This window comes from Amblyomma mixtum, chromosome 5, assembly GCF_055824585.1.
Source record: "Amblyomma mixtum isolate Tamu chromosome 5, ASM5582458v1, whole genome shotgun sequence".
NCBI lineage: Eukaryota > Metazoa > Arthropoda > Arachnida > Ixodida > Ixodidae > Amblyomma > Amblyomma mixtum.
The window spans coordinates 55672470-55696678 of NC_143016.1; the positions used below are offsets into that span (position 1 = coordinate 55672470).

At 51.9% G+C, this 24209-nt stretch overlaps 1 protein-coding gene across 2 annotated transcripts in view; it reads left to right on the top strand.

The window, feature by feature from the left end:
* LOC149342219 (protein disulfide-isomerase A4-like) overlaps window positions 1-18258 on the top strand; it is a 30436-nt gene extending 12178 nt beyond the window's left edge. The window contains exons 2-11 of one of the 2 annotated variants that reach the window (XM_089544520.1): window positions 2600-2670; window positions 4502-4824; window positions 5348-5553; window positions 12192-12330; window positions 13013-13368; window positions 14088-14236; window positions 15359-15515; window positions 16912-17151; window positions 17313-17581; window positions 17716-18258. In XM_089544520.1, coding sequence (XP_089400646.1) covers window positions 2600-2670; window positions 4502-4824; window positions 5348-5553; window positions 12192-12330; window positions 13013-13368; window positions 14088-14236; window positions 15359-15515; window positions 16912-17151; window positions 17313-17581; window positions 17716-18036 — 2231 coding nt within the window. In that variant the 3' untranslated portion in view covers window positions 18037-18258. The remainder of the gene's footprint in view (window positions 1-2599; window positions 2671-4501; window positions 4825-5347; window positions 5554-12191; window positions 12331-13012; window positions 13369-14087; window positions 14237-15358; window positions 15516-16911; window positions 17152-17312; window positions 17582-17715) is intronic. The other variant, XM_089544522.1, reaches the window with a different exon arrangement.
* The last annotated feature ends 5951 nt before the right edge of the window (window positions 18259-24209 follow it).

A 24209-nucleotide genomic window follows, 5' to 3' on the forward strand; every position in this document is an offset into this window, starting at 1 on the left:
TCCGGGGTCTGGAATGGGAACAGTTGGGGATAAGAGTTAATGGAGAATACCTGAGTAATTTGCGATTCGCTGATGACATTGCCTTGCTAAGCCACTCAGGACAAGAACTGCAAAGCATGATCAATCAGTTAGACAGGCAGAGCAGAACAGTGGGGCTAAGAATTAACATGCAGAAAACCAAAGTAATGTTCAACAGCCTAGCAAGGGAACAGCAGTTCGCCATTGGTAGCGAGGTGCTGGAAGTAGTAAGAGAATATGTCTACTTAGGGCAGGTAGTGACCGCAGATCCGGATCATGAGAGGGAAATAACTAGAAGAATAAGAATGGGGTGGAGCGCATATGGCAGGTTCTCTCAGATCATGAATGGTAGCTTACCAATATCCCTGAAGAGAAAAGTATACAACAGCTGTGTCCTACCGGTACTCACCTATGGGGCAGAAACGTGGAGGCTAACAAAGAGGGTTCAGCTTAAGTTAAGAACAACGCAGCGAGCTATGGAAAGGAAAATGATAGGTGTAACGTTAAGAGATCGAAAGCGGGCGGAGTGGGTGAGGGAACAAACGCGGGTTAATGACATCTTAGTTGAAATCAAGAGGAAGAAATGGGCTTGGGCAGGGCATGTAATGCGAAGGCAAGATAACCGCTGGTCGTTAAGGGTAACGGAGTGGATTCCAAGAGAAAGCAAACGTAGCAGGGGACGGCAGAAAGTTAGGTGGGCGGATGAGATTAAGAAGTTTGCGGGGATACAGTGGCCGCAACTGGCGAAGGATAGGGTTAATTGGAGAGACATGGGAGAGGCCTTTGCCCTGCAGTGGGTGTAGTCAGGCTGATGATGATGATGATGATGTCTTCCCCCACGACGAAGGCTAAACTCCTCGTTTAAGTCAAACCACGATATGCTTCGCATCTCACCAGGGTTAACCAAGTTAAGCCTCAGCCATTTTTTTTATAGCGAAAGCAATACTACGCTCATGAACGGCCTTTCGCGTAGCGGCGGCCGGTAGCCACGTTTGACCTTTAGAACGACCTCTGACGTCATACCAGGGTGACAGATGGGCTACTAAGTCGAGTCGTCGCGCAGCGGCGGCCCGTAGACACGCGTGACATTTAGAATGACATATGACGTCATGCCATGCCTAGTGACGTCATAGCGCGTCACATCATACCAGGGTGACAGATGGGCTACCAAGTCGAGTCGTCGCGCAGCGGCGGCCCGTAGCCACGCGTGACATTTAGAATGACATCTGACGTCATGCCATGCCTAGTGACGTCATAGCGTGCCGTCATACCAGGGTGAGAGAAGGGCTACCAAGTCGAGTCGTCGCGCAGCGGCGGCCGGTAGCCACGCGTGACCTGTAGACGCGGCGCACTGCGTTCTTTCTGTTCGAGGAGCTGCGCTTTTGCTTTCGCAACCTACCAGGCTTAACCAAAGCTAAGCCCCCGCCAATTTTTTAAAAAAGTTGGATGTTGAGTAAATAAAATTTCTCAGTAGCGCGCCACTTGGCAACAGCCATAAAGGAGGTGGTGACTTATCTGTTTTTTCAGCCAGCGTCCGCTTCGGCGTACGCGGTTGTTGCTGCGACGCGCGTCTTATCTTTTCTCTTTATCTTTCCTCTGATATTTTAACTCTCCTCTATCTGCACGTGGCAGCGGTGGTGGCTCGGCTGGAGCCAGTTGGCAGGCCCGTGCACTTTCCTTTTAATTATTCTCTCAGTCGCAACAACAACACTTGGCAACACTTTAATCGCGCCGAAGGGAGGAAGGTGGGAGTGAGAGAGAAAGAGGTGCCGTAGTGGAGGTCTCCGGTTTCGACCACCTGGGGATCTTCAACGTGCACTGACATCGCACAGCACACGGGCGCCTCTTGCGTTTCGCCCCATCGGAATGAGGCCGCCACGGCCAAGCTCGAATTAACCACTGAGCCACCGCGGCGGGTGTCCACCTCTAATTAACACTCTTCGTCTTTCCTTTCATTAAAAGTCATTTTTTTTTATTCCCTCGTGGCGGTGTTGATTTGTCCACCGAGAAGCGAGACAGATACTGCATGTCTCCCTTTCTCTCATAAAAACTTCCATTAAATGCGGACGCCGCTGCCGTGGGATTTGATTCCGCGTCCTTGTGCTCAGCGGCCGAACGCCGGACTCAATCTGTCGATCCCGGCCGCGGCAGTCGAATTTCGATCCCGTGTGCTGTGCGATGTCAGTGCACGTTAAATAACCCCAGGTGGTCGAAATTATCCGGAGACGACCAATACGGCGTCCCATAGTCGCTTTGGAACGTTAAACCCCCGTTTCTGTTATACGGGAACCGTCATTGTCGAGATATGCGCCGTTGTAAATGCTTGCTTGTTGCGTGCTTCACTGACAACAACGCGCCGTATAAATCATATCTGGGTGTCTGAAAATTTCTGGAGACCACCCACTGGTTCCACTATGCAGTCGCCTTTACAGTACAGGCGATGAAGAGCAATTCATAAAAAGACCTGAACATACCATGCAGCTCAGCAAATTGTAACGGAGCCCGAGTATAATGTTGCCTTAACAATAGGCAACGGACGTGTTTACAGCATTAATCTGACCATTGGCCACGCTCACCGCAGGTGCCGGGTTGAAGGAGCCGACTCTCGACGTAGACAAGTCCAAGCTTGCGCCGGAGCTGCAGGAGCCTACGGTATGCGAGACGATCAGCATTGAAATCAAACTGCTGTAGACTGTCTGGTTGTGCAATCCGAAAGCAAAAGAGTTCGCCTGTTTCCACAAGTGTATAAGATTTGAAATAATGCTCATGATGGAAATCATTAGGGAGGGTTTAGCACGATTAGCACTTTTCTGCTTCTGGAAATTCAGCACTTCTCTTTATTTGCGGTGTCTGCCGAATGCTCGCCGCAGAGGGCGCATCATGAGCAGGTGTAAGGTTTATTCAGAATGTCCCGCCACAGAATTCTACAGTACGCAGTGTGCTCGATGATGCATTCTGGCAGAACGAAAAACTGCGAGTTGTAAGGTTACGTATTTTGAGCGCGAGAAAAGATGAAAACGTTTTTTTCTTCGCGCTGTTCAAAATTCGTGATGATGCGTTTGTTCATACAGAAAAATTAGCATCTGCATGCGTATATACCGGGGTTTATAATTATGCAGGGCGGTTTATTTCAATTTTTACAGCTTTATCTCAGCATATGCCGACGCACACTGAACTCAGGAACGAAGCGACTCATTGCCATCATTATCATCAGCCTGACTACGCCCACTGCAGGGCAAATGCCTCTCCCATGCCTAATTAGCCCTGTCCTTTGCCAGTTGCGGCCACCATCCACGCAAACTTCTTGATCTCATCCACCCACCTAACTTTCTGGTTGGTTTGGTGGTTGGTTTATAGGGTTTAACGTCCCAAAGCGACTAAGGCTATGAGAGACGCCGTAGTGGAGGGCTCCGGAAATTTCGACCACCTGGGGTTCTTTAACGTGCACTGACATCGCACAGTACACGTGCCTCTAGAATTTCTCCTCCAAAGAAATTCAACCGCCGCGGCCGGGATTGAACCCGCGTCTTTCGGGTCAGCAGCCGAGCACCATAACCACTGAGCCACCGCGGCGGCCCACCTAACTTTCTGCCGCCGCTGCTACGCTTGCCTTCTCTTGAAATCCACTCCGTTACCCTTAAGGACCAGCGGTTATCTTAACTTCGCATTACATGCCCTGTCCAAACCCATTTCTTCTTCTTGATTTCGACTAGGACGTCATTAACCCGCGTTTGTTCCCTCGCCCATTCTGCTCGCTTCCGGTCTCTTAACGTTACATCCACCATTTTTCTTTCCATAGTTCGTTAGCCTCCACGTTTCTGACCTGAAGCAAATACAAAGTTGCACTGAAGCTCAGCCTGAAACAAAGGCTAGGCGAAACAACAGTGTGTTGAAAGGCAGTTGGGTTAGGCTCGAACAAACAGCCTTCAATATTGCGATTGCAACATATTCAGCATTAAGTGAATAATTAAAATAATTGATACAAACGAGTTCTTTTCGTTCGTGCAGCCACTCCAATTTTCCCAGAGTAGCACCCGGTAAATATCAGTCTGAATCGTAGCTCCGGAAACGCTTCTCGCGCTCAGCACACTTTCTAACAGAAGGTTACCAGCTGTACATTCGTTATATTTCTCTTTAGCACTATATACAAAGTTACAAACATGGGTGTAAAATCATATGCCAGCGCTGTATAGGTGACATAAAAAAGTCCTGCTTATAAACGTTTCGGGGTCTGATAACGCCGATCGTCCGGAGTCTAAGCGATTTTGGTTTGCTCTCCATTTTACGGGACGGTGGCTTTCGAAGAATCATCCTTTGTCTGCGCGGGGTTCCGGGCTGACTTGATGCGTACACCAACGTACGGACGGTGGGCGCGGGAAAGGTTTTTTGCTCCGTGCCCCACGAACACAGCGCTAGCTCAGTCACCCTTTCCTTCCTTGAGCGACGAAACGAAAGCGAATGAAGCCACTGCGCGCATGCGCAGAAAAAGGAAGGCGCCGAGGGCGAAACCAAGAGCGAGACCAAGGCTGCGGAGGACAGCGGCGGCGAGGGTGAGCAGGGAGACGAGTCCGTGAAGGTGGAGACCGAGGATGAGGACTCCTCGTCGAGCAAGGAGGGTGAAGAGGGGGACGAGGACAAGCCCAAGAAGCCAAAGTTCGAGCCTGACACGGCGCCCACGCTGACCGAGGTGGACGTCGAGGCCATGGGCGTCACCGTCCAGTTGAACGTCTTCAAGCTCAACCAGTCCAACTTCGACCAGGTGGTCAACAACACGCGCTACATGCTCATCAACTTCTACGCGCCCTGGTGAGCGGATTCTTTTTTCGTTTGCGCAATACGTGTGAACCGTGCGCCCTCGAGTTTGCCCCAGGGTGAGCGCGGCACCAAAGACCCGTAGTCGTGTGGTGCTTCGTGGACTTAGGACAGAAAAGCAGTTTTGCAATGCGCGCTTTTAGATTGGCAGTCTGCCGTGCGAGCAGGCGCATGTTGGCGCTGTTTGGTTTCGTGCACACAGCTGTTGATTAAAGTTTTATATACGTACTAGCTGCTCTGCCACGATGGACGCTGTACGTGTGGGCACGCCCTTTGGAAGACTGCCCTTTAGAAGTTTTAATCACCCTCACTTGTATTTCCTCTGCAGGGGCTAATTTGTTCCTTTTGGGTATTCACTTCTATTGTTCGCGTTTCATTCGTTGCTGGTAGCACAAGGGGACTTTCATGCCGTTTGAAGCGTGCAGCCTTACGCGTGGCATATAAATGGAACGCATATTACAGTTCGACAACCCTCTGTTCGTTGGACGACGGGCTTGGAATGCGTGTGCACGTGCAGGTGCGAGCACTGCGTGAAGCTGGAGCCCGAGTACGCCCGCGCGGCGACCACTCTGCGGCGGCGTGACCCGCAGGTGCTGCTGGCCAAGGTGGACACCACGGTCGAGCAGAAGCTGGCCAACCGCTTCGGCGTCAACAAGTACCCCACGCTCTTCTTCTCGCACCGGGGCAACATGACCGAGTACGAGAACACCTTCTCGGCCGAAGGTCAGTGACCGCGCACTTAAAATTTCATCCCGATGACGTTTTCAGGTTCCAGGGGCGGATTTAAGGGAGGAAGAGGGTCTTAGATAAAAAAAAAAATTAATGAAGTCGTACTGACGAAATCTTCAAGGAACATGCATTTTTGCGTGCTGATTTTTAATGTGTAATTTCATTTTAAGTTAAATAAGTCTTTGGACACTTGAGCACTATATTTTAGGCGACTTTTTGCCGAGAGATTTCAAGGAATTCTGCTGCAGAGAACTTGCTGAATGTACGCCATTGGTTTCTCTTGACATGAAGGAATGCAATAAGCGTAAATTTAAATTATCATCCTATCGTAGAACTTTAGTCATAGGGTTTAAAGTTCCTACTTCAGAAACAGGAAGAAAAATCTATTCCCGTTTTCGAAGTGACAACTGCAAAACCCTGTAAATCTACTTCTATGACAGGCAGGGTGATAATTTTACCATTATTGCGTTCCTTGATATCAAGAGAAACCAATGACACTCATCTCAGCAAGTTTTCTGCAGCAACGACAGCCCGCCGAGCAAAAGGGACAGGGCAGAGGGGTCTGCACCTTCGTTAGGAGAGGGATCACCTTCGTGGAACACGAAATGATAGGCAGAAGCGCCATCGAACACTGCACGGTGGAAGTAATCACGGGAAAGAAGAGGAGGGAGAGCACTTTCCTGGTGAACGTCTACAGCAACCCGTCCCACGGACAACAGAAATTCAAGGCACTGTTCCACAAGGCAGCTTCAGTCGCGGGAAGCAATACGCTCGTAGTGTGCGGAGACTTTAACGCACCGAGCCAAGACTGGGGCTACCACAGAACGACGGTCAAGGGGAGAGAGCTGATGCAAGACGCCACCGACGTCGGACTGAACCTAATCACGGATCCGGCCTTTCCCACCAGGATCGGCACATCTGCTGGTGGATCGGCACATCTGTTACGAGAGACACAACTCCGGACCTTACCTTCATCAAAACTGAAGGAGGATCAAGAGAAGCGAAATGGAGAAACACGGGCCAAGAGCTGGGCAGCGATCACTACACCGTAGAGGTCGTCATACTGCTCTAAGGCCAAGGCAACACCGGCATAAGAAAGCATCGCATTACGGACTGGGACGCCTTTCGAAAGGCGCTACCCGCGGTGCAAGAGGACATTACGGACATCGAGCAATGGGCGGCCAACGTCGTTGAGACGACGGAAGGAGCCACCAAAGAGCTAGAGACGGACGAACGGATAGACAAGATGGACAGTCGGCTGGCCCACCTGATAGAAGTCAAGCAGTCCATAAAGGCGAGGTGGCAGAAGCGACGAACCAACCGAAGTCTAAGGAAGAAGATCGCCGAGCTCAACAGGCAGATCGAGGTCCACTGCAGGGTGCTATGCACCCAACAGTGGAACGAGGCCTGCAACGAAGCCGACGGACAGATACACAAGGGCAAGACGTGGAACATGCTGCGGCACCTCCTCGACGAAACCAAGACCAAGGGCCACCAACACAACAACCTGGCCAGGATCCTACACAAGTCAATCTGCGAACACGGGGAGGACGAGGTCAAGCGGCGCTTGGACGCCAAGTACCTGCCGACCACCCCCACGGAAAGACACCCGGATTACCAAGGCAAGGAGAACAAGACGCTAGATCGCGACATCCAGACCTGGGAAGTAAGAGTTGCCCTGCACGAACTCAATGGAAGGTCTGCCGCGGGTCCCGATCGAGTGACCAACAGAGCGCTCAAGAACCTCAACGAAGCGGCCATCGAAACGCTCACGAACTTCTACAACAAGTGCTGGCAAGAAGGAAGGCTACCCAAGCAATGGAAAGCAGCCAAGACGATCCTCATCCCCAAGCCTGGCAGGCCGCCCAACATAGAGAACCTCAGGCCGATCTCACTCACTTCGTGCGTGGGAAAGGTCCTCGAGCACGTTCTCATGAACAGGTGGCAGCGTTACCTGGAAGAATCGGAGCTTTACCCAAACTCCATCATCGGGTTTCGGAACAAACTCGGGACGCAAGACGCCATGATCTTACTGAAGAACGAGATCATCGACGATACGACGGGCACCAAGGACAACAGAGCCGTACTCGGGCTGGACTTGCAGAGCGCCTTTGATAAAGTGAGGCACTCGGCTATCCTGGCCCAAGTATCCAGGCTAAACATGGGCAGGAGGACATACCAGTACATCAAAGACTTCCTGACGGAACGAACCACCGAAATCTGTGCGGGAGACCTACAGCTCGAAGAGAAGAAGCTGGGCAGCGTCGGAACTCCGCAGGGGTCGGTGATCTCCCCGCTACTCTTCAACCTCGTGATGATCGGGGTGGCCACCCGGCTAGAAAGAGTAGCGGGAGTCCGGCACACCATCTACGCCGACGACGTGACGCTATGGGTACCGGGAGGAAGCGACGGACACATCGAGACAACGCTGCAAGAAGCGGTCAACGCCATCGAGGAGCAGCTGGACGGGTCTGGACTCGTTTGCTCCCCGGCCAAGTCAGAACTGCTGGTGATTCCCCCGAAAGGATCGTGCAGGAAAAGAAAGAATATGGAAGTCAAGTACGAGCGTCCCAAGATCACGGTCAAGACGGCGGGAGGACAGGTAATACCGGAGGTCGAGAAGATTCGGGTACTCGGGCTGCTCGTCCAGCGAAACCGAGTCAACGGTGAAACGGTCAACAAGCTCGCGGGCAAGGCGGCTGCGGCAATGAGACTCATCAAGAGGGTGTCCAACAGAAAAGCGGGGATGAAGGAGGAGAGCCTGACTAGGCTCGTTCAATCCTTCGCAGTTAGCCAGATAACGTACGTGGCCGCCTTCCACAACTGGAGGCTGAGTGAACGTAACAAGATAGACGCCACCATACGCAAGGCGTATAAGGCGGCACTCGGTCTCCTCGGGGGCACGAGCACCGAAAAATTCATGGCGCTGGGAGTCCACAACACGCTGGACGAAATAGCCGAAGCACAGAGAACGGCGCAACTCGAGCGTCTCTCCGAAACGAGAACCGGAAGACAGATACTGCGGGACCTTGGCCTCGAACCGAGGGAAGGCAAGCAGCAGAAAGACGTACCTATACCAGATAGCATCAACAGAAAGCTCAGGGTCTTCCCGATCCCGAAGAACGTGAACCCCGAGCACAACAGGGAGCGGAGGTTGGCGAGGGCCAGGGCTCTCGTGGACCTCCACGCTGTTGTGCCATAGAGGTGGTCCCGTTGCGCTCGCCACCCGTTTCGTGACTGAGCGTTGCCAGCTCTCTTAGCGGTAGCGAAGAGTCCGAGTCAGGCGTCGGTGAGACTAAGAAAACGCTTTATACACTATGTACAGGACATAATATAGTTCAACATCGGCACGGGGGCCGAGAGCTATACAACGCGACTGTTCTCGCACAGCGACGATCAGCGAGACACCAGCACGTCACACCATCCGACTCCACTCGTGAGCAGCACTCGACTCACGGTGGGTCGGTCCCTCGGTCACTCCGTCAGTTGTAGCTGCTATCCAAGCGGCAGCGGTGGCGCTTATATAGCCTCAGGAACGGTGGCCCCTCAGAACTGGCCAATCCAAAGGCAGCACTCGACGGCAGCCCGAAAGGACCAACCTGCAGCGACCGCGCCGGCCACCCGCTTCAAATTTTGCCGCGCGCGGTGACACCATGGGGAAAGGGAAACCGGCGCCTCGTAGTCTGGCACCCAGCGACGTGTCCAGGCACGTTGCTCGCCGATGCTTCTCCTTAGACACCGCTGACTTACGGCGCAGCATCGTGGCTTGTCAAGGGAGCGTTAGGGCGCGTTGCCTTGCGGCGCAGCACCAGGGCTTGTCAAAGGGACGTTCGCAGCAGAAAGTTTGCGGCCTGCAGATTTGGAATCCGGGCGGGTTTCCCGGCATAACAACGCCAGAGAAGAAGGCGCCGCCTACGTGGACGCGGCAGAGTATCAAGGGAGCACCGACGCATACGCGGCGGTGGTTGTCGGGGCATCGACGGGTGCAACGAAGACCGCGGTGAGCGTCCGGACTCGAGAAGCGCACCGGGCGGAGGAGGTGGCCATCGCCTAGGCCGTTTCCGACCCCGGATGTACTACAGTGTTGTGTGACTCTAGAACGGCAGTGAAGAACTACGCCAAGGGTAGGGTATGTAGTGAGGCCGCGCGCATACTGCGCAAGGCCGAAGACATCGGACGCAACAGTCCTGTGGTGATCAAGTGGTTTCCGGCCCACATGGGCAGTGACGTGTCGGAACGCGGAAACGTGAACCACAACGAGACGGCCAACTCGGCCGCGCGAGGACTAACCAACCGCGCGGCTGAAAGCACGGCCGACTCGGAGTCCTGGTCGCGGCGCAGTGCCAAGGACAAGATGACCACCTTCAACGAAATAGTGAAATGGTACAGACTGAACAGACAGACTATGCCGCCACCTCACCCGGGGCTTACCCGGAAGGAGGCAGTGTTATATAGACAGTTACAGACGGGGTCCCTGCTCACCCCGGTGCTAGCTAAGCACGTGTGTCCGAGTGTGTACGCGAGCGACATATGCAGACTGTGCGCGAAGGAGAGAGCCACCGCGGCTCACATCCTTTGGGACTGTAGCGTAAATCCGCGCGAAGCCAGCGAGAAGACGACGATCCCGCCGCAGCTAGAGGCTGCAACGAGGAGCTGTGATCAAAAGACACAACTCAAGGCCGTCCAGCAGGTCTCGGCAGCTCTCGAGAGGCAGCGCCCGAGCGAAACCGAGGAGAGGGGGGCGGCACCCCCAGGAAGGGGGCGGCGGCCCTCTCGAACCCGCGGAAGTAGCGAGGGACGTAACAAGACCTCAAGGAGCACAACGCACGAGATTGACGTAGTGGCCGCGTCGTGGTAAAAGCTTGTCCTCCCTGCTTGGAGGGAGCCTAACCGATTCTGCAGGCTTTCTAAATAAAAGTTGTTCTCTCTCTCTCTCAATTTTCTTGAACGCGCTTGGCTGAAAGTCACCTAAAATATTGCTTAAGAGCACAAGGAATTGTTTCACATAAAATTAAATTACATATTTGGAACGAGCTCGCAAACATGCATATTTTTTGAAGATTTCGCAATTGTGACTTCATTATTAAAAACCTTTTTTAAGGCGAGGAAAGGTGAGGGTGATGCCCTCCTCTTCAAACGAGTTTTTACATCGGAGAATTACGATGTACTCCATTCTTCGACGAAAAAGTCTACTCCCCCCCTTGTTTTTTCACCCTACCGCCCCCTGCAGGGGTGACTCATAACTCCGCCCCTGTGTCCGTCTGCATGGTGACTGTAGCCATGTTGTACGCGTTTCAGCTTGCGATATCCTCGGCGTTACACAGCTACGTAGAACCTGCTTTTGCAGTGCGTATAGGCAATGAGGCATTGCGACACAATGAATTCAGGCACGTATGTTAGCAGGAACCGCCCACTCACTCTCTGCCGCACGTGTCTGTTTCGAACGCAATTCAATAGAATACGTCCCAGGAAACTTTTTTTTTTTAATTTTGTGTGTAAGTACTACAAAACACCCCTTCCTATACTCCACAAGCTCCCAAGACTGCGCAAGTCTTAAAACTAGGCGTACAACGCACGAAAGCCACGATTATTTCCTTTCCAAATCATTTTTCCTCGCGCTGTGGTGCGCAGGGTGCACTTAATGATGTGCAGGCAAGCCAGGATAGGGATATAAACGACGTGCAGCACGCTATCGCGTGCAGCCCTGCTTTGTCGAGTGGCCGAGTGACCTATTTTTACTTCGCTGTTGTAGTCTGAGGGGACCGCAGATCCAGTGTGCGATCATAATTATATATGTGTTTGCGCGTTCTTGCGAAGGTTTAAGATTGCGAAGATTCTGTTCTCGCTGTGAGCCATATACAATAGATGAGCTCGCACGAAACACTGTACATTCATTGGTTAACAGGTATACGTAATTCTTCGATAAAGACCCACGGAGACACGATCAGGAGAGGATTCAAGTATAGGGCAAGAAATTTTACCCAGGAAAGCGATGCTGAACCCTTTTCGACGAAAAAAAATAGAAATGAATGGTTAAGAATCTTAAGATGGAAACCGCTTGAGCGTTACTGAGTGGTTTTCCTTTATTCTGTTTTGTGTGTGAAAGATGACTCTATTGTGATGCGCAACTGTTACGGTAGGTTATCTTACAGAAAAGTCGCTATGACTGGATAAAGATTCCGACGGCTATCATTTATCGCGCGGCCAAGCAGTATAAAAAAAAAAATTGAAATGACTGACGAAGGAGCACCACACCCCTGGATGTTCGTTGCTCACATACGGCAAGCACGCCCGTTAGCTCTATCAGACAGAGTGAAAGAATAAACTGTTATTGCAAAAGCTGTATCAGAAAAAAAAAACTGTTTTAGATGAAGGTATGAATTGCTGACGTCAAAAATCGAACTCAAAAATCGAATCGAAAAATCAAGAAAGGAGAAAAGTTGTAATTTTGAGACTGCACGGAACATTTGTCAAAAAGTAAGTCGTGTAATCAAATGTCCAAAAGCATCTGATGCCAACGAGAGACTTCGTCTTTTCGGGCACGCCGGCCGCTCTCAGCTAACCTGTGGTCTTCGCGGAACATTTTTTTTTTTTTTTGCTCATAACCCGTATTCGCTTCACTTACTTGCCAGGGATCATCGATGCGATGGCGGAGAAGACGGACCCGATGTTTGAGCCGCCAGCGGAAGCATCGCTCGAGCTGACCGCCGTGAACTTCACGCTGATGGTCACCAACGCCAAGATCATGCTGGTCTACTTCTACGCCCCATGGCAAGAACATTTCGTTATAGCTCAGCCTAGAGTTATCGTGTACCGCTATACCATCGCTGCTTCGTGCACTTGTTCCGTACGCATGCGCAGTGCATCGTTCGAGATAATTGTTACCACCAGAGTACTGACTGCGCATGCGCAGTCAGTTGCGTGCAGACTTTGCATATACGGGTGCTGTATGCTGGAAACGGCAAGCTAAAACGTCCCACTGCGTATGCACGGTACACATGGGCAGCCATGTGGTTTATGGTTTATAGGGGTTTAACGTCCCAAAACGACTCAGGCTATGAGGGACGCCGTAGTGAAAGGCTCCGGAAATTTCGAAGACCTGAGGTTATTTAAAGTGCACTGACATCGCACAGTACACGGGCCTCTGGAATTTCGTCTCCATCGAAATTCGACCGCCGTGGCCGGGATCGAACCCGCGTCTTTCGGGTTAGCAGTCGAGCGCCGTAACCACTGAGACACCGCGGCGGGTTATTTTGCCTTCTCGTTTCGTCTTATCGCACCTCTTTTAATCCTGAGAAGTTTAGCCTTCAGCATTTATTCTTATTGATGTAATAACCACCGTGTGTGTGAGCGTTGCCAATGCGGCGTTAGACCCCAAGTTCTACCTCTACTACTGTGCGCGGAAATATGGCCATCCCTCTTTGTTAAATCTGCGCTCGCGCGACGAACGCAGGTGCGGCCACTGCCGTCGCATGTCCCCCGAGTTCGAGCGGGCGGCGCGGCGCCTGAAGGAGTACAACATCCCGCTGGGCAAAGTGGACGCCACCAAGGAGAAGAGCCTGGCCGAGGTCAACGAGGTGCGCAGCTACCCGACGCTGCTGCTGTACCGGCGCGGCCGCCGCTTCGAGTACAACGGGCCCCGCGAGGAGTCGGGCATCGTGAACCACATGCTCAACCTGTCCCAGTACCCCAGCAAGGAAGTGAGCTCGCTCAAGCAGTTCAAGAAGTCCATCCACCCCATCACCATCACCGTGCTCGCCGTCTTCAGCAAGTCCAGGGGCCCCTTCTACAAGGAGTTCGAGGCTGCAGGCACGTCTCTCCCGCACCGCGTAACGGCGCATGGCTTTAGCGCGGCGTCGCAGCAACGCTTCGTAATGTTTATAGTCAGTAGTCAGTCAACGGGAGGTGTCAGAAAACTTTCCTTGATAGAGGTGCTTGCAGGCCAAGAGTGTAAGGCGCCCCGAAAACTGCCATGCTTAACTGGAAGCTCGTGGCATACCGTATTCAATTTCAAAGAGCGGCGCCAGAGCTCCAAGAAAACACAGAAGATAGCTTTGCGTCTGTGCATATGCAGCGACAGAAAGGAGCGCGTGGCTTTTGGTATGCGCATGCCTCATAACCTGCAGCGGTGAACCACTAATCCACAAGTATAGAAGCATGCATCAACTGAACACTAACACTTCTGCACATACCTCTTTACCAGTTCGCACAGAACACACCAAGGTCCATAGCCTTCGCCTTTTCATGTTGCCATGTGTGCGGGAGCATTTCAGAGGGTCTTCGAGTGGCCTGCTTGTACCGTTTCGTTGCAATGAAGCATTGGTTATCAATGAGGGAAGCGGAACCTCTCTTGTAGCGGATGGACCATTTCAGGGTCATTACATTAATTCAAGTGCGACTCGAGGACCGGCACAAGTACGCACCCAGACAACAAATTTATCGCAATGTTAGCGTTACGCGACATGGTCCGCCGTAAGGATGTCCGCTATAGCTGCAATTGTGATAATGTGGATACACGCAACACGCAGCGAACAACCTGCGTGGCCGGCACACCTTCTACCACACCTACTCGATGGAGCTGGCCAAGAAATACAAGGTGACCGAGAACTCGCTCGTGCTCATCCACCCCGAGATTGTGCGTTCCCAGTACGAGGAGCCCTACTTCACGTTCAGCAGGGTGCGTACACCGCGCTTGCTTTTACTTGCTCACGAACGATTTTCGACTGCCGGGGGGGGGGGGGGGGGGGAATATATAATTGACTGCATGACTTTCGACGGAGGCCGGCTGTATGGCACAGCTAGATTCCATGAAAAATTCTGTTTCTTACTTATACTGTAGTGCTCATTTTTATATATTTTGTGACGTAGCGTTTGCGATCTGGAACTTATCGCGAGATAAAGCTACTATGGTACAACTTCTGCCAGCCCAGCCATTTCCTTTTCTTTCTGGCCCATGCGTCACTTCTCGAAGTTCAACTCCACAATTCTCAATATTTAATATCTTGGCACATCGCTGCGATGGGCTGCACAATACTGTCTTATGAAAAGCCTGGACCATGCTTGCATGCCTGAACTTTACAAGCCTCTTCCATGGTGGAGCCTAACGTCAGAGGCACGGAGAGTGTACAGCCTTTGTCAAAAGTTTAGAGCCCAAGCGGCTTCCTTCCGCGCAGTGTTGAGTGGTTCGTTAAGCATTGCCACCGTTCGAAATCTTGCAGCTCATCGTAACCCTCGTCACCAGTGTTTCGAAGATATAACTTTCATGGATGCTACACAAGCCCTATTACAAAGATTAGAAGCCAAACCCTTGGGCTTCTTACTTTTGACGAAGGCTGTGCTTACTCTAATGAAACAGGACATAAAATAAAAGTAAGCAGCAGAAGGAATCCTGTCTGGAAAAGATGACAATATGCGCAGCTTGCAGCGCCCCGTTTGGGGCCGAATAGTAAACCACAACGTGCATTATGATTTTCAGCCATTTCTTTTACGCCAAGAAGTAGAATAGCGAGCACGTATCCGTCATGCTCAGCAGCATACAACATAGGCGGAGAGGTAACCGCTATATGTTACGTGTCGTATGCAGTGTAAAAGGACCCCTGCGTGAATTTAACTACAACCGTTTGAGTACAAGCATGAATGCGGCCGACGAGGTCTGCTTTTGTTTCTTTCGGTGTAAACTGTCTAGCAACGTCGCAGAGTATAAAAATAGAAAAAGTTACGTGGTCTGACTGTTCGAAAATGCTTTGCACATACCTTTGGGCGCTTGACGTAATTGAGACATTGTCATTGCGTGTCGCAGCCCGACGCGACCCAGGTGCACATGGAGCGGTTCATGGAGGACCACATGTTTCCCCTGGTCGGCTTCCGGGATGTGGCAAACCTCTGGAAGTACCACAACAAGTACCCGCTCGTCGTCGTCTTCTACGACGTCGACTTCAGCTTTGACAACAAGGAAGGTACGCCACCGGTGCAGTCGCTCGCACGTGACGGTACTATACTGGCACCACTGCGGGTCAGTAATGAGACCCGTTGAGAATTAGAGCAGATAGCGCGGAACACAGCACAGAGGAGACGGGACCGGCACTTTCAGTTAATGACTGAATATACGTTGCCCTTGTGAAAGCACGTATGCCTCGTTGACGCCTTTCTTAACAACGTCTAGCGATTTTAAGTAAGGGGAGCTGCTCATGCGCAGTGCAAATGCGTGGCCGAGTAAAACTACTGTGCGTGCGCAACAGGCGTACGTACCATATACGTCTCCTCTAGTACGTCTCCGGCAAGCAAAATCTCTCTAGTTCTAGCGTAGCCGGACAACCGTACGGCTAATAAGGTAACGCGTTGCCGTTGCTATACCGTTGCCAGGCTTGCCCATGTTTGCCGTACTGTAGAAGTTGCCATATTTGCCGTGTTTACGGTACTCCTAAAACTCTAATGACAGGGCGGTGCTAACGTGGCACTGCTTGCACACGCATACGGTTGGAACTTAACACCTGCTCACGGTGCTTGTCCTGCTTGAGCTGCTAATTTACACGAACTCAAAAATATGGCGTCGATGCGACACAGGACATACTTAAGACAATTCGCGAATTGTATTTCAGGCGACAGCCTGTCTAAGGCTCATACCGATAGCATATTCGTGCCAAAACTGCACCGAAAAAAAAAACTTACACTTAAGCTCCGCCTTAAGGGTATGATGCGATAGCGTTAATGGGTACCTTCCGCGGCCTGATGGGGTCCTCTTCGCGTATCACTTCGCAGACCCGGATACTGTTTTTACCTACCCTTAATGCGACTGCATAGAGATAGCTCCTGCGCATGTATTCCTCTGTCGCCTGTAGGTTTTGCCCACATGCGCATATATGCGGAATAGGTCATTCTCTATTTTACATTTATAGATTGCAGGGAGTCCTCATATCATTCCTCAAGCAGCGGCAGGTGGGCTCCTGTTTAAAACACAGCTACCGCGGTGGAGCAACCTCTCGCGAGCATTAATTAAACTACCACCTGCCACGCATGGGCAGGTTGAGTAATAGTATCAAGGTCACGTGACCTATAGGTGGCAGGTGGTCCACCTGCTTTTTCGCTCACAACGCTGCCTACGCCCGACTTTCTGTAGAACGGGAGCTTTAACACTATCGCGTTAATTTGACGTCACATATGAGAACGCAGCGATGAAGAATTAAGGGAGAAGGCTGGGCGCAGCTGGGTTTTGGAGACAAACGGCGGGGAAAGCGGGAGTCCACGGTTGCCTTTCATTGTATAGCTGCGATGTCGTGGCGGGGGTTGATCGGCCGCAGCAATACAAGCACCGATCGAAACTCATATACAATGACTGGTCGCTTGCGCCCGCAGAGACGCAGCGTATCCGGCACAAGGTCCTGAAGGTCGCGCAGCAGTACAAGGGCCGGGTGCTGTTTGCCGTGTCGCACGAGACAGACTTCGAGGACGACCTGAAGAGCCTCGGCCTCGAGGACAGCGGAGCGGAGGTCAACGCCGGTATGTGGATGTCGGAGCGCGAGCGCTACCGCATGACTCCGATGGACGACTTCAAGAGCGCTAACCTGCGAAACTTCGTCGAGTCAGTGCTCCAAGGTAAGTGTTCCTCCCAGGCGCGAATGAACCGGAGTGCACGGCGCCTTTGCATTAAATTGTGTAGCAATTAAGCAATCATTAAAAAGCGTATACTACCTATAGATTTCCTTATGAGAGATTTCGAGCTTCATGGGTGCCTTTATATGCTGCCCGTGGTGCAGGCACATTGAAGCAATACGTGCGGTCCCAGACGGCGCCACGCGAGCAGACACGTGACGTCATCACTGTAGTGGGCAGCACGTTCGAAGAGCTGGTGATGGCAACCGACAAGGACACGCTCATCATGTTCCGCGGTCCCGACTGCCACATGTGCGACGAGCTTGTCGAAGAGCTTGAGCTCTGCTACAACCGCATCGACTACCAGGCGCCCGATCGCTTCCAGTCGGCCATCATAGATGCCACGCAGAACGACTTCCCGGGCATTTTCAAGGTAACGTATAGGCATGAAGGTGATCGTAGTAGTACTCAGCGTGGTGAATTACACCGAATTAAAAACGAGTTTTCTTGCTGGGAATGCGATTACGTACCACGAGCCTTTTAATCGTGCATGATTCTTCCCTGCAGGTCGACGACTTCCCGACTATCTACTTCGTGTCAGCTAAGGACAAGATGCACCCCAAGTTGTTCCAGGGCATCCGCAAGGCCTTCGGGCTGATCAAATTCGTCAAGGAGAACTTCTCATACGACATCCCCGACCGCTCGGACTTCAGCGTCTTCCCTGCCTTCAAGCGGCCCAAGCCGCCCAAGGATGACAAGGCCAAGGAGGATAAAAAGGCCAAGGACGATAAAAAGGCAAAGGAGGATAAAAAGGCCAAAGACGACAAAAAGGTCAAGGACGACAAAAAGGCCAAAGATGATTCCAAGAAAGCCAAGGAGGAATTGTAGCCCTTCATTTTTTTTTCTACCTATCCTCATCATCCTTGTTTTCCTATTTCCACATCCCATCGGAAGCTATAGCTCCTTTTTTGCCATTAATTCATATCTTCACCCTTGTTTTCATGTTTGCGCACCTCATCGCTTGCATTCTTTAAAATTCATGTCGTTGTTCCACAGTCATCACCATTTATGATTCACTCAAGCGAGCACAATAAATGTTTCGTTACAGGACTTCTCAACGCGTTGCAGCTCATTTTCGAATACGGCCGGAGCGGTTCCTCGACTCCCGAAGGGAGGGAGGGTGAGAGGGAGGGGGGGGGGGGGGCTGCCTTAATAGTTCAGTGAACACCGAGGGTCTAAAACTGCCCGTGAACTTATTCCGGTTTAGCACAAGCGCATAAGTGAACTGTTTATTATAAGACAGCCAGTAAAGCTGCAAGCCAGTATGCAGTTGAGTGAGGGAATAAGACCATAAATGAGAAAAAATTACGGTGACATAACCCTCCAGTCCATCACATGCTAAAATACTCAATTTTGTGTTTATAGAAGTTAGAGTTGCTGTTTGTGGGAAGAAAATGGACACGATAGTCTATTTAGAAATTTGAGCGCATTTTCACGCCACCTGCCATCGATGGCACCTGCCACCGATGGCAGGTCGTGTTAGCTGCTAGCCACCTTTCCGGTTGTCCATTCCTTCGCTCTCGCCGTGGCAGGTGGCGTTTCGCTCTGCTGCCACCTGCCAACACGCCACCTGTCAGGTGGCATATCACGCCGTCGACTACGACGCGGAACACAGGAACGGGCGCCTAAAGTTGCGCTCTAAAGTCGTTTTGGTGTCCCAAAGCGACTCGGCTCTGAGGGACGCCGTAGTGAAGGGCTCCGGAAATTTAGACCACCTGGGATTCTTTAGCGTGCACTGGCATCGCGCAGTACACGGGCCTCTAGAATTTCGCCTGCACCGAAATTCGACCGCCGCGGCGGGGATCGAACCCGCGTCTTTTGGGTCAGCAGCCGAGAGCCAGGCTCGCCCGAAAGGGCGCCGAAGCGCCTCAACTTGGGCCCGCCGTAGTCCCAAATTGCGGTTACGGTGTACGTTTTTGGGGATCGGGGCCGCTTGGATCTTCGCTCTCAACGAGGGGTTCAGAGGCTCCGGGTCTATTGGCAACGGGTGCTGGGTACCCCAGGCTTGCCACAGCGCCCGTCCGCTGCGTGTTTCGCAGCCGAATGAAAGGATTTGCCAGGTTTAAGAATGAGCGTAATTTCCGCGTAATTTCCTGCTGTGCTTCGCCCATGACGGCGATCGTGTCCCTAGCGTTCGCCTAGTCTTTAGGAGGCCATACGGTCCACCAGGAATGATGCAGTTGTATGTGAGGGTCCCACAGTGGGACGAAGCCAGGTTGTCTAGGGTAAGGTCGTGCGCTACGTTATCGAAAGCACCTTATAAGTCGAAGGCGAGGACCGCCTTCGTATGGATCTTGCTGGGATGTTCCATTACCTGTTCCTTCAGTTGCAGCCGCCGCAGTGGCTCAGTGGTTATAGTGCTCGGCTGCTGACCCGAAAGACGCGGGTTCGATCCCGGCCCCGGCGGTCGAATTTCGATGGAGGCGAAATTCGAGGCCCATGTACTGAGCGATGTCAGTGCACGTTAAAGAACCCCAGGTGGTCGAAATTTCCGGAGCCCTTCACTACGGCGTCTCTCATAGGCTGAATCGCTTTGGGACGTTCAACCCCCCATAAACCATCTTCCTTCAGTTGCAGCACGACGTCTTCATTTCCAGGGATTCGGGACAAGCTTTGACCCTCACTACGTGGAGCATGGCTTTTAACATTAAAAAAAGGCGAGTTGACATCACCCATGACGTAAGACAGAGAATGACTGCTTCGAGTATGCTTCTAGATATAGGTGGAGATGAGCGAGTACGGTGTGTTCGTGTAGTTCCACGCCACAAGAAGTGAGCGAGATTGGTTGGAGAGTGCCGAATGAAAGGATTTGCCAGGTTTAAGAATGAGCGTAATTTCCGCGTACCCGCTGCGGCGTCTCAGTGGTTAGGCGCTCGACTAATGAGCCGTAGAACTCGGGTTCGAACCCGTCCGCGGCAGCCGCGTTTAGATAGAGGCGAAACGCAAAAGGCACCGGTGTGCTGTGCGATGTCAGTGCACGTTAAATCCCCAGGTAGTCGAAATTATTAATGCGAAAGCACTAATCCAGACTTACGAACCACGAACGTTGTGCAAGCTGCAGCCAATGGGAGGAAGCTAGGGAAAGCTCGGAGTGTCGCGCCATCAGTCAATGGGAGGAGGGCCTCGCTCCAAATGGAGCCGAGTGGAGAGAGTGACGACGAAGAGCGATTGATTGATTGAAAACATCTTTATTTATTCAGTATTTTCAGAACATGTGGGTGGGCCGCCTAGTCCGGTAGTCCATTGGCTGCTGCTGCTGCGGTGGCCCTCCCCACCAGCCAGTGCTGACGGTTAGGATCATCACTGAGCAGAATAGCCTCCCACTGCTCCTCCGAGGGGTTGGGAATGGGGTCAAGTAAGGGATTAAATTGGCATGCCCACACCATATGGAAGAGGTTAGCTACCTCTCCACAGTGTGGGCACTGCGGAGAGTATAGTGTAGGGTACCACAGGTGTAATTTAGCTGGTGTTGGGTATGTGTTGGTTTGTAGTCTCCTAAGGGTGTTCTCTTCTGTTTGTTTGTTTGTTTGTTTGTTTATGGGGTTTAACGTCCCAAAGCGACTAAGGCTATGAGAGACGCCGTAGTGGAGGGCTCCGGAAATTTCGACCACCTGGGGTTCTTTAACGTGCACTGACATCGCACAGTACACGGGCCTCGAATTTCTCCTCCAAAGAAATTCAGCCGCCGCGGCCGGGATCGAACCCGCGTCTTTCGGGCCAGCAGCCGAGCACCATAGCCACTGAGCCACCGCGGCGGCGGTGTTCTCTTCTAACTTATTGAGGGATTTGTGTGGTGTTGGGTACTCCTTTCTGGCTGTTCTGTATGGCGCGAGATTGTCAGCATACACTGCTAAACCTATCAGGTCACGGCACCCTTCATGGTCATCAGGGGGAGACGCCCGGTATAGAAGAGCTCGGGCATGCCTGTGAGCGGCTTCGTTTCCTCCTGGTAGTTCCAGGTGACCGGGAAACCAGATGATTGAGGCTTGGTTGGGTGGATGCTTAGTCAGCAATGACAACCCTGACTTATGAACTAATCCGTAATTGAAGTTGCGACAGGCGTTCTGGGAATCAGTGAGCACAACGGCGTTGGGGTTAGATGCTAGAGCTAATGCAATAGCTGCCTCCTCTGCGTGAGTGGGGTTAGATGTTTTCACCGAGGCGCAGTTCACCATCGACCCTGAAGGCGTTGAGACTACAATAGTCATGACTCCGTTCTGTGGTCCTGCTGCGTCCATGCACATGCCAGAAAGAAGAGGCGAAGAATGAACACGCGTTTTCGCACTTCTACTCGGTTTAACTACGTTGAAAACCTACAACTTCTTTCGGAGCCCTCCAATACGGCACCTTTCTCTTTCTTCTTTCACACCCACCTTCCTCCCTTCCGCCCGCCGCGGTGGCTCAGTGGTTACGGCGCTCGGCTGCTGACCCGAAATAGGCGGGTTCGATCCCGGCCGCGGCAGCCGAATTTCGATGAAGGCGAAATTCTAGAAGTCCGTGTGCTGTGCGATGTCAGTGCACGTTAAAGAACCCCAGGTGGTCGAAATTTCCGGAGCCCTTCACTACAGCGTCCCTCATAGCCCGAGTTGCTGTGGGAGTTAAACCCCCTTAAACCAGACCAAACCTTCCTCCCTTCCCTCACGGCGTGGCTGAGGTGTCCTCCGAGAAGTGAGGCAGTTACTGCGCCATATCCTTTCCTCAAAAACCACTAATATTTCATGCGTGCTTCTGCTCTTAAGGGAAGGCTGCTGTCTGTCAGGCTTTATTGCAGTACGATGCCGATTGAGCAATCGTTCGGTCGCCTGATTCCGTCAGACCCTGACGCCGTGTTCTTCCTGTAGAGATGCGCGGACTTCGGCTTCTGTTATGTCGGCGTCGATTGGCGCAGGGGTAGTCCTTATACTGGAGGCGCGAGCCCGAACTGATGTAGCGCTGTTCGAATTCGACGAGTACAGCTTCGTCGTTTTCCTTACTCTTCTCGAAGTTGGCTTGTTTGGGGTCCATTAAGACGCGGAGCAGCTACCATATGCGAGTTCACGCCGAGTCTCCCGCCATTATTACTTGGCTTCTCTTGGTGGCCGCTTCTATTATGTCGTGAAAGGTGCCCCCTTCTCTCCATTGGGCGGGCTGCACAGGTTGCGCACGAACGGATGCTTGGTTGCGTTTGGCGTGTGCTACTCGAGCAGGACGTGCGCGAAGAGGGTGCTCGACTGTGCGCTCTGTGGTGGCGAATTATTTCGTCGCTACTTTGGGTGCCAGCATTTCCGTTCCATCGGGCCCCCTCGACGGTTTTATTGATGTATGCTGTGAAGCCCGCAAGGTTGGGTTCGCGACTGGACTTCCTTGATTGCTATGATGCCTGGAGGAGAAGGTTGGTTCACGTGTCACGGTAGTGTGTGAGGTGTCCATTCTTGCGTCGGTAGCCTCGAGTTCCACTGTCATAGCTAAATGGGGGAATGTTCAATCGCGTTTTCTGTTCAGAGGTGCTGTTCATGTCGTTGATGTTGGGGTGGCAGATGTAGCGAGTGATGACTGTGGTGGGGTTGTCGTCGTGGTCTACTGGCGTCGATTGATAAGTGGTGTCGTGAATATGGTGGGAGGAGTCGGACTTCCTGGTTGTCGCGTTCGCCGTGCGAGTCTATAGAGAGTACTTGGACAGCTGCAGTGCCGGCGTGGAAGGTGTGGGGGTTTCCTTTGATGTGCCCTGAGCAGCTGACGTAATAGTTCCGTCTGCTGTTACATTTGTTGTTTCCTTCGTCGCTCCATATTTTGGGGCAGCCACTCAAACATGTCTTGCCTCACCTTCCCGATTTCCTCACGGAGGCACTTATTTCGGCGCGGAAGGTTGAGGCCATGGCTTCTATCGACCCATGTATCGCGGTTGGAACTTCGAGACCGATATCTGTGGAAGAGGGAGCAGGTGGTAGTGGCCGCTCGCGCATTAGTGGAGTGAGGAGTTGGGGCCTTTTCTAGCTTGTAAAAGTTTCGTTTACGGTTACAGCAGCGTCTTAGTCGTTAGAATGCCGAATTCTACCGATACAGGCCACATTGTTTGCCCTCAGTGTCTAATGCCCAAGGAGCTGTTCGGGCCTTCCTCGACATGATGCGATGTGGCTCACTCACACCATTACGTCCTCACACTCACATACGCACCTACACCCATGTCCACTTACACAACTACTCACAGTGAAGTTTGTAGTGAATGATGTGCGTTCGGCGTTCGTTTTTTTTCTGCTGACAGTATATCATTATAGTAGGATACAACTTAAAAAAAAAAACAGCAGCTGCTAACAATGGGCCGCGGCGTCCTGTATTACTCCGCTTGCCCATTGCAACTGTAAACGAAATAAGCTTTTTAATGTTTGACTATGTCAAACAATCCACGTATCGAAATTCTAGAGCTCATAATTTTTTTCTTGTGATAAACTTCTTGTTTACGTAACAAGAAATGTTTAAGCAGCAGACTACTTTTTTGTCTTGTAGGAATTCTGTGTGCGGAGGCTGAATGTGGGTGGAGCTTCACTGCAGACTTCAGTTGTATCCGTCTACAGAGAGTTTTAGCCGTACCATACGGTAAATATGGCTAAACAAGCCTGGCAACGGCAGCAACGGCAACACGTTACTGTATTTGCCGTACAGTTGTCCAGCCATGCTAAAATTGTTTACTACCTCCTAAAAATTGATTGTACAGTGGTGTCTGTTCCGTTCCCTCCCTTAGCGTAGCCTGGCCCCCTCACATGTGCAGTGACAAGCCGCCCGGTGCTTTGTAGGGGTAGTTTTGCTGCTCGAAGGAAGAGACCGTTTGCCGCCCGCTTTCCACGGCCTGAACCCATTTTATGCATGTGGGCTGCCATGTTTTCTACCGAGAGACAATGAGTGCCTGTTGATTGGCACTAGCAGAGGCTAAGATGCCGAGGTTTACTGTTGCCACTAGAGGTCTTCAGAGTGCGGGGTTGTGCATAGATTACACTAACGGGTCATGGAGTCTTACTTTGCCTTGG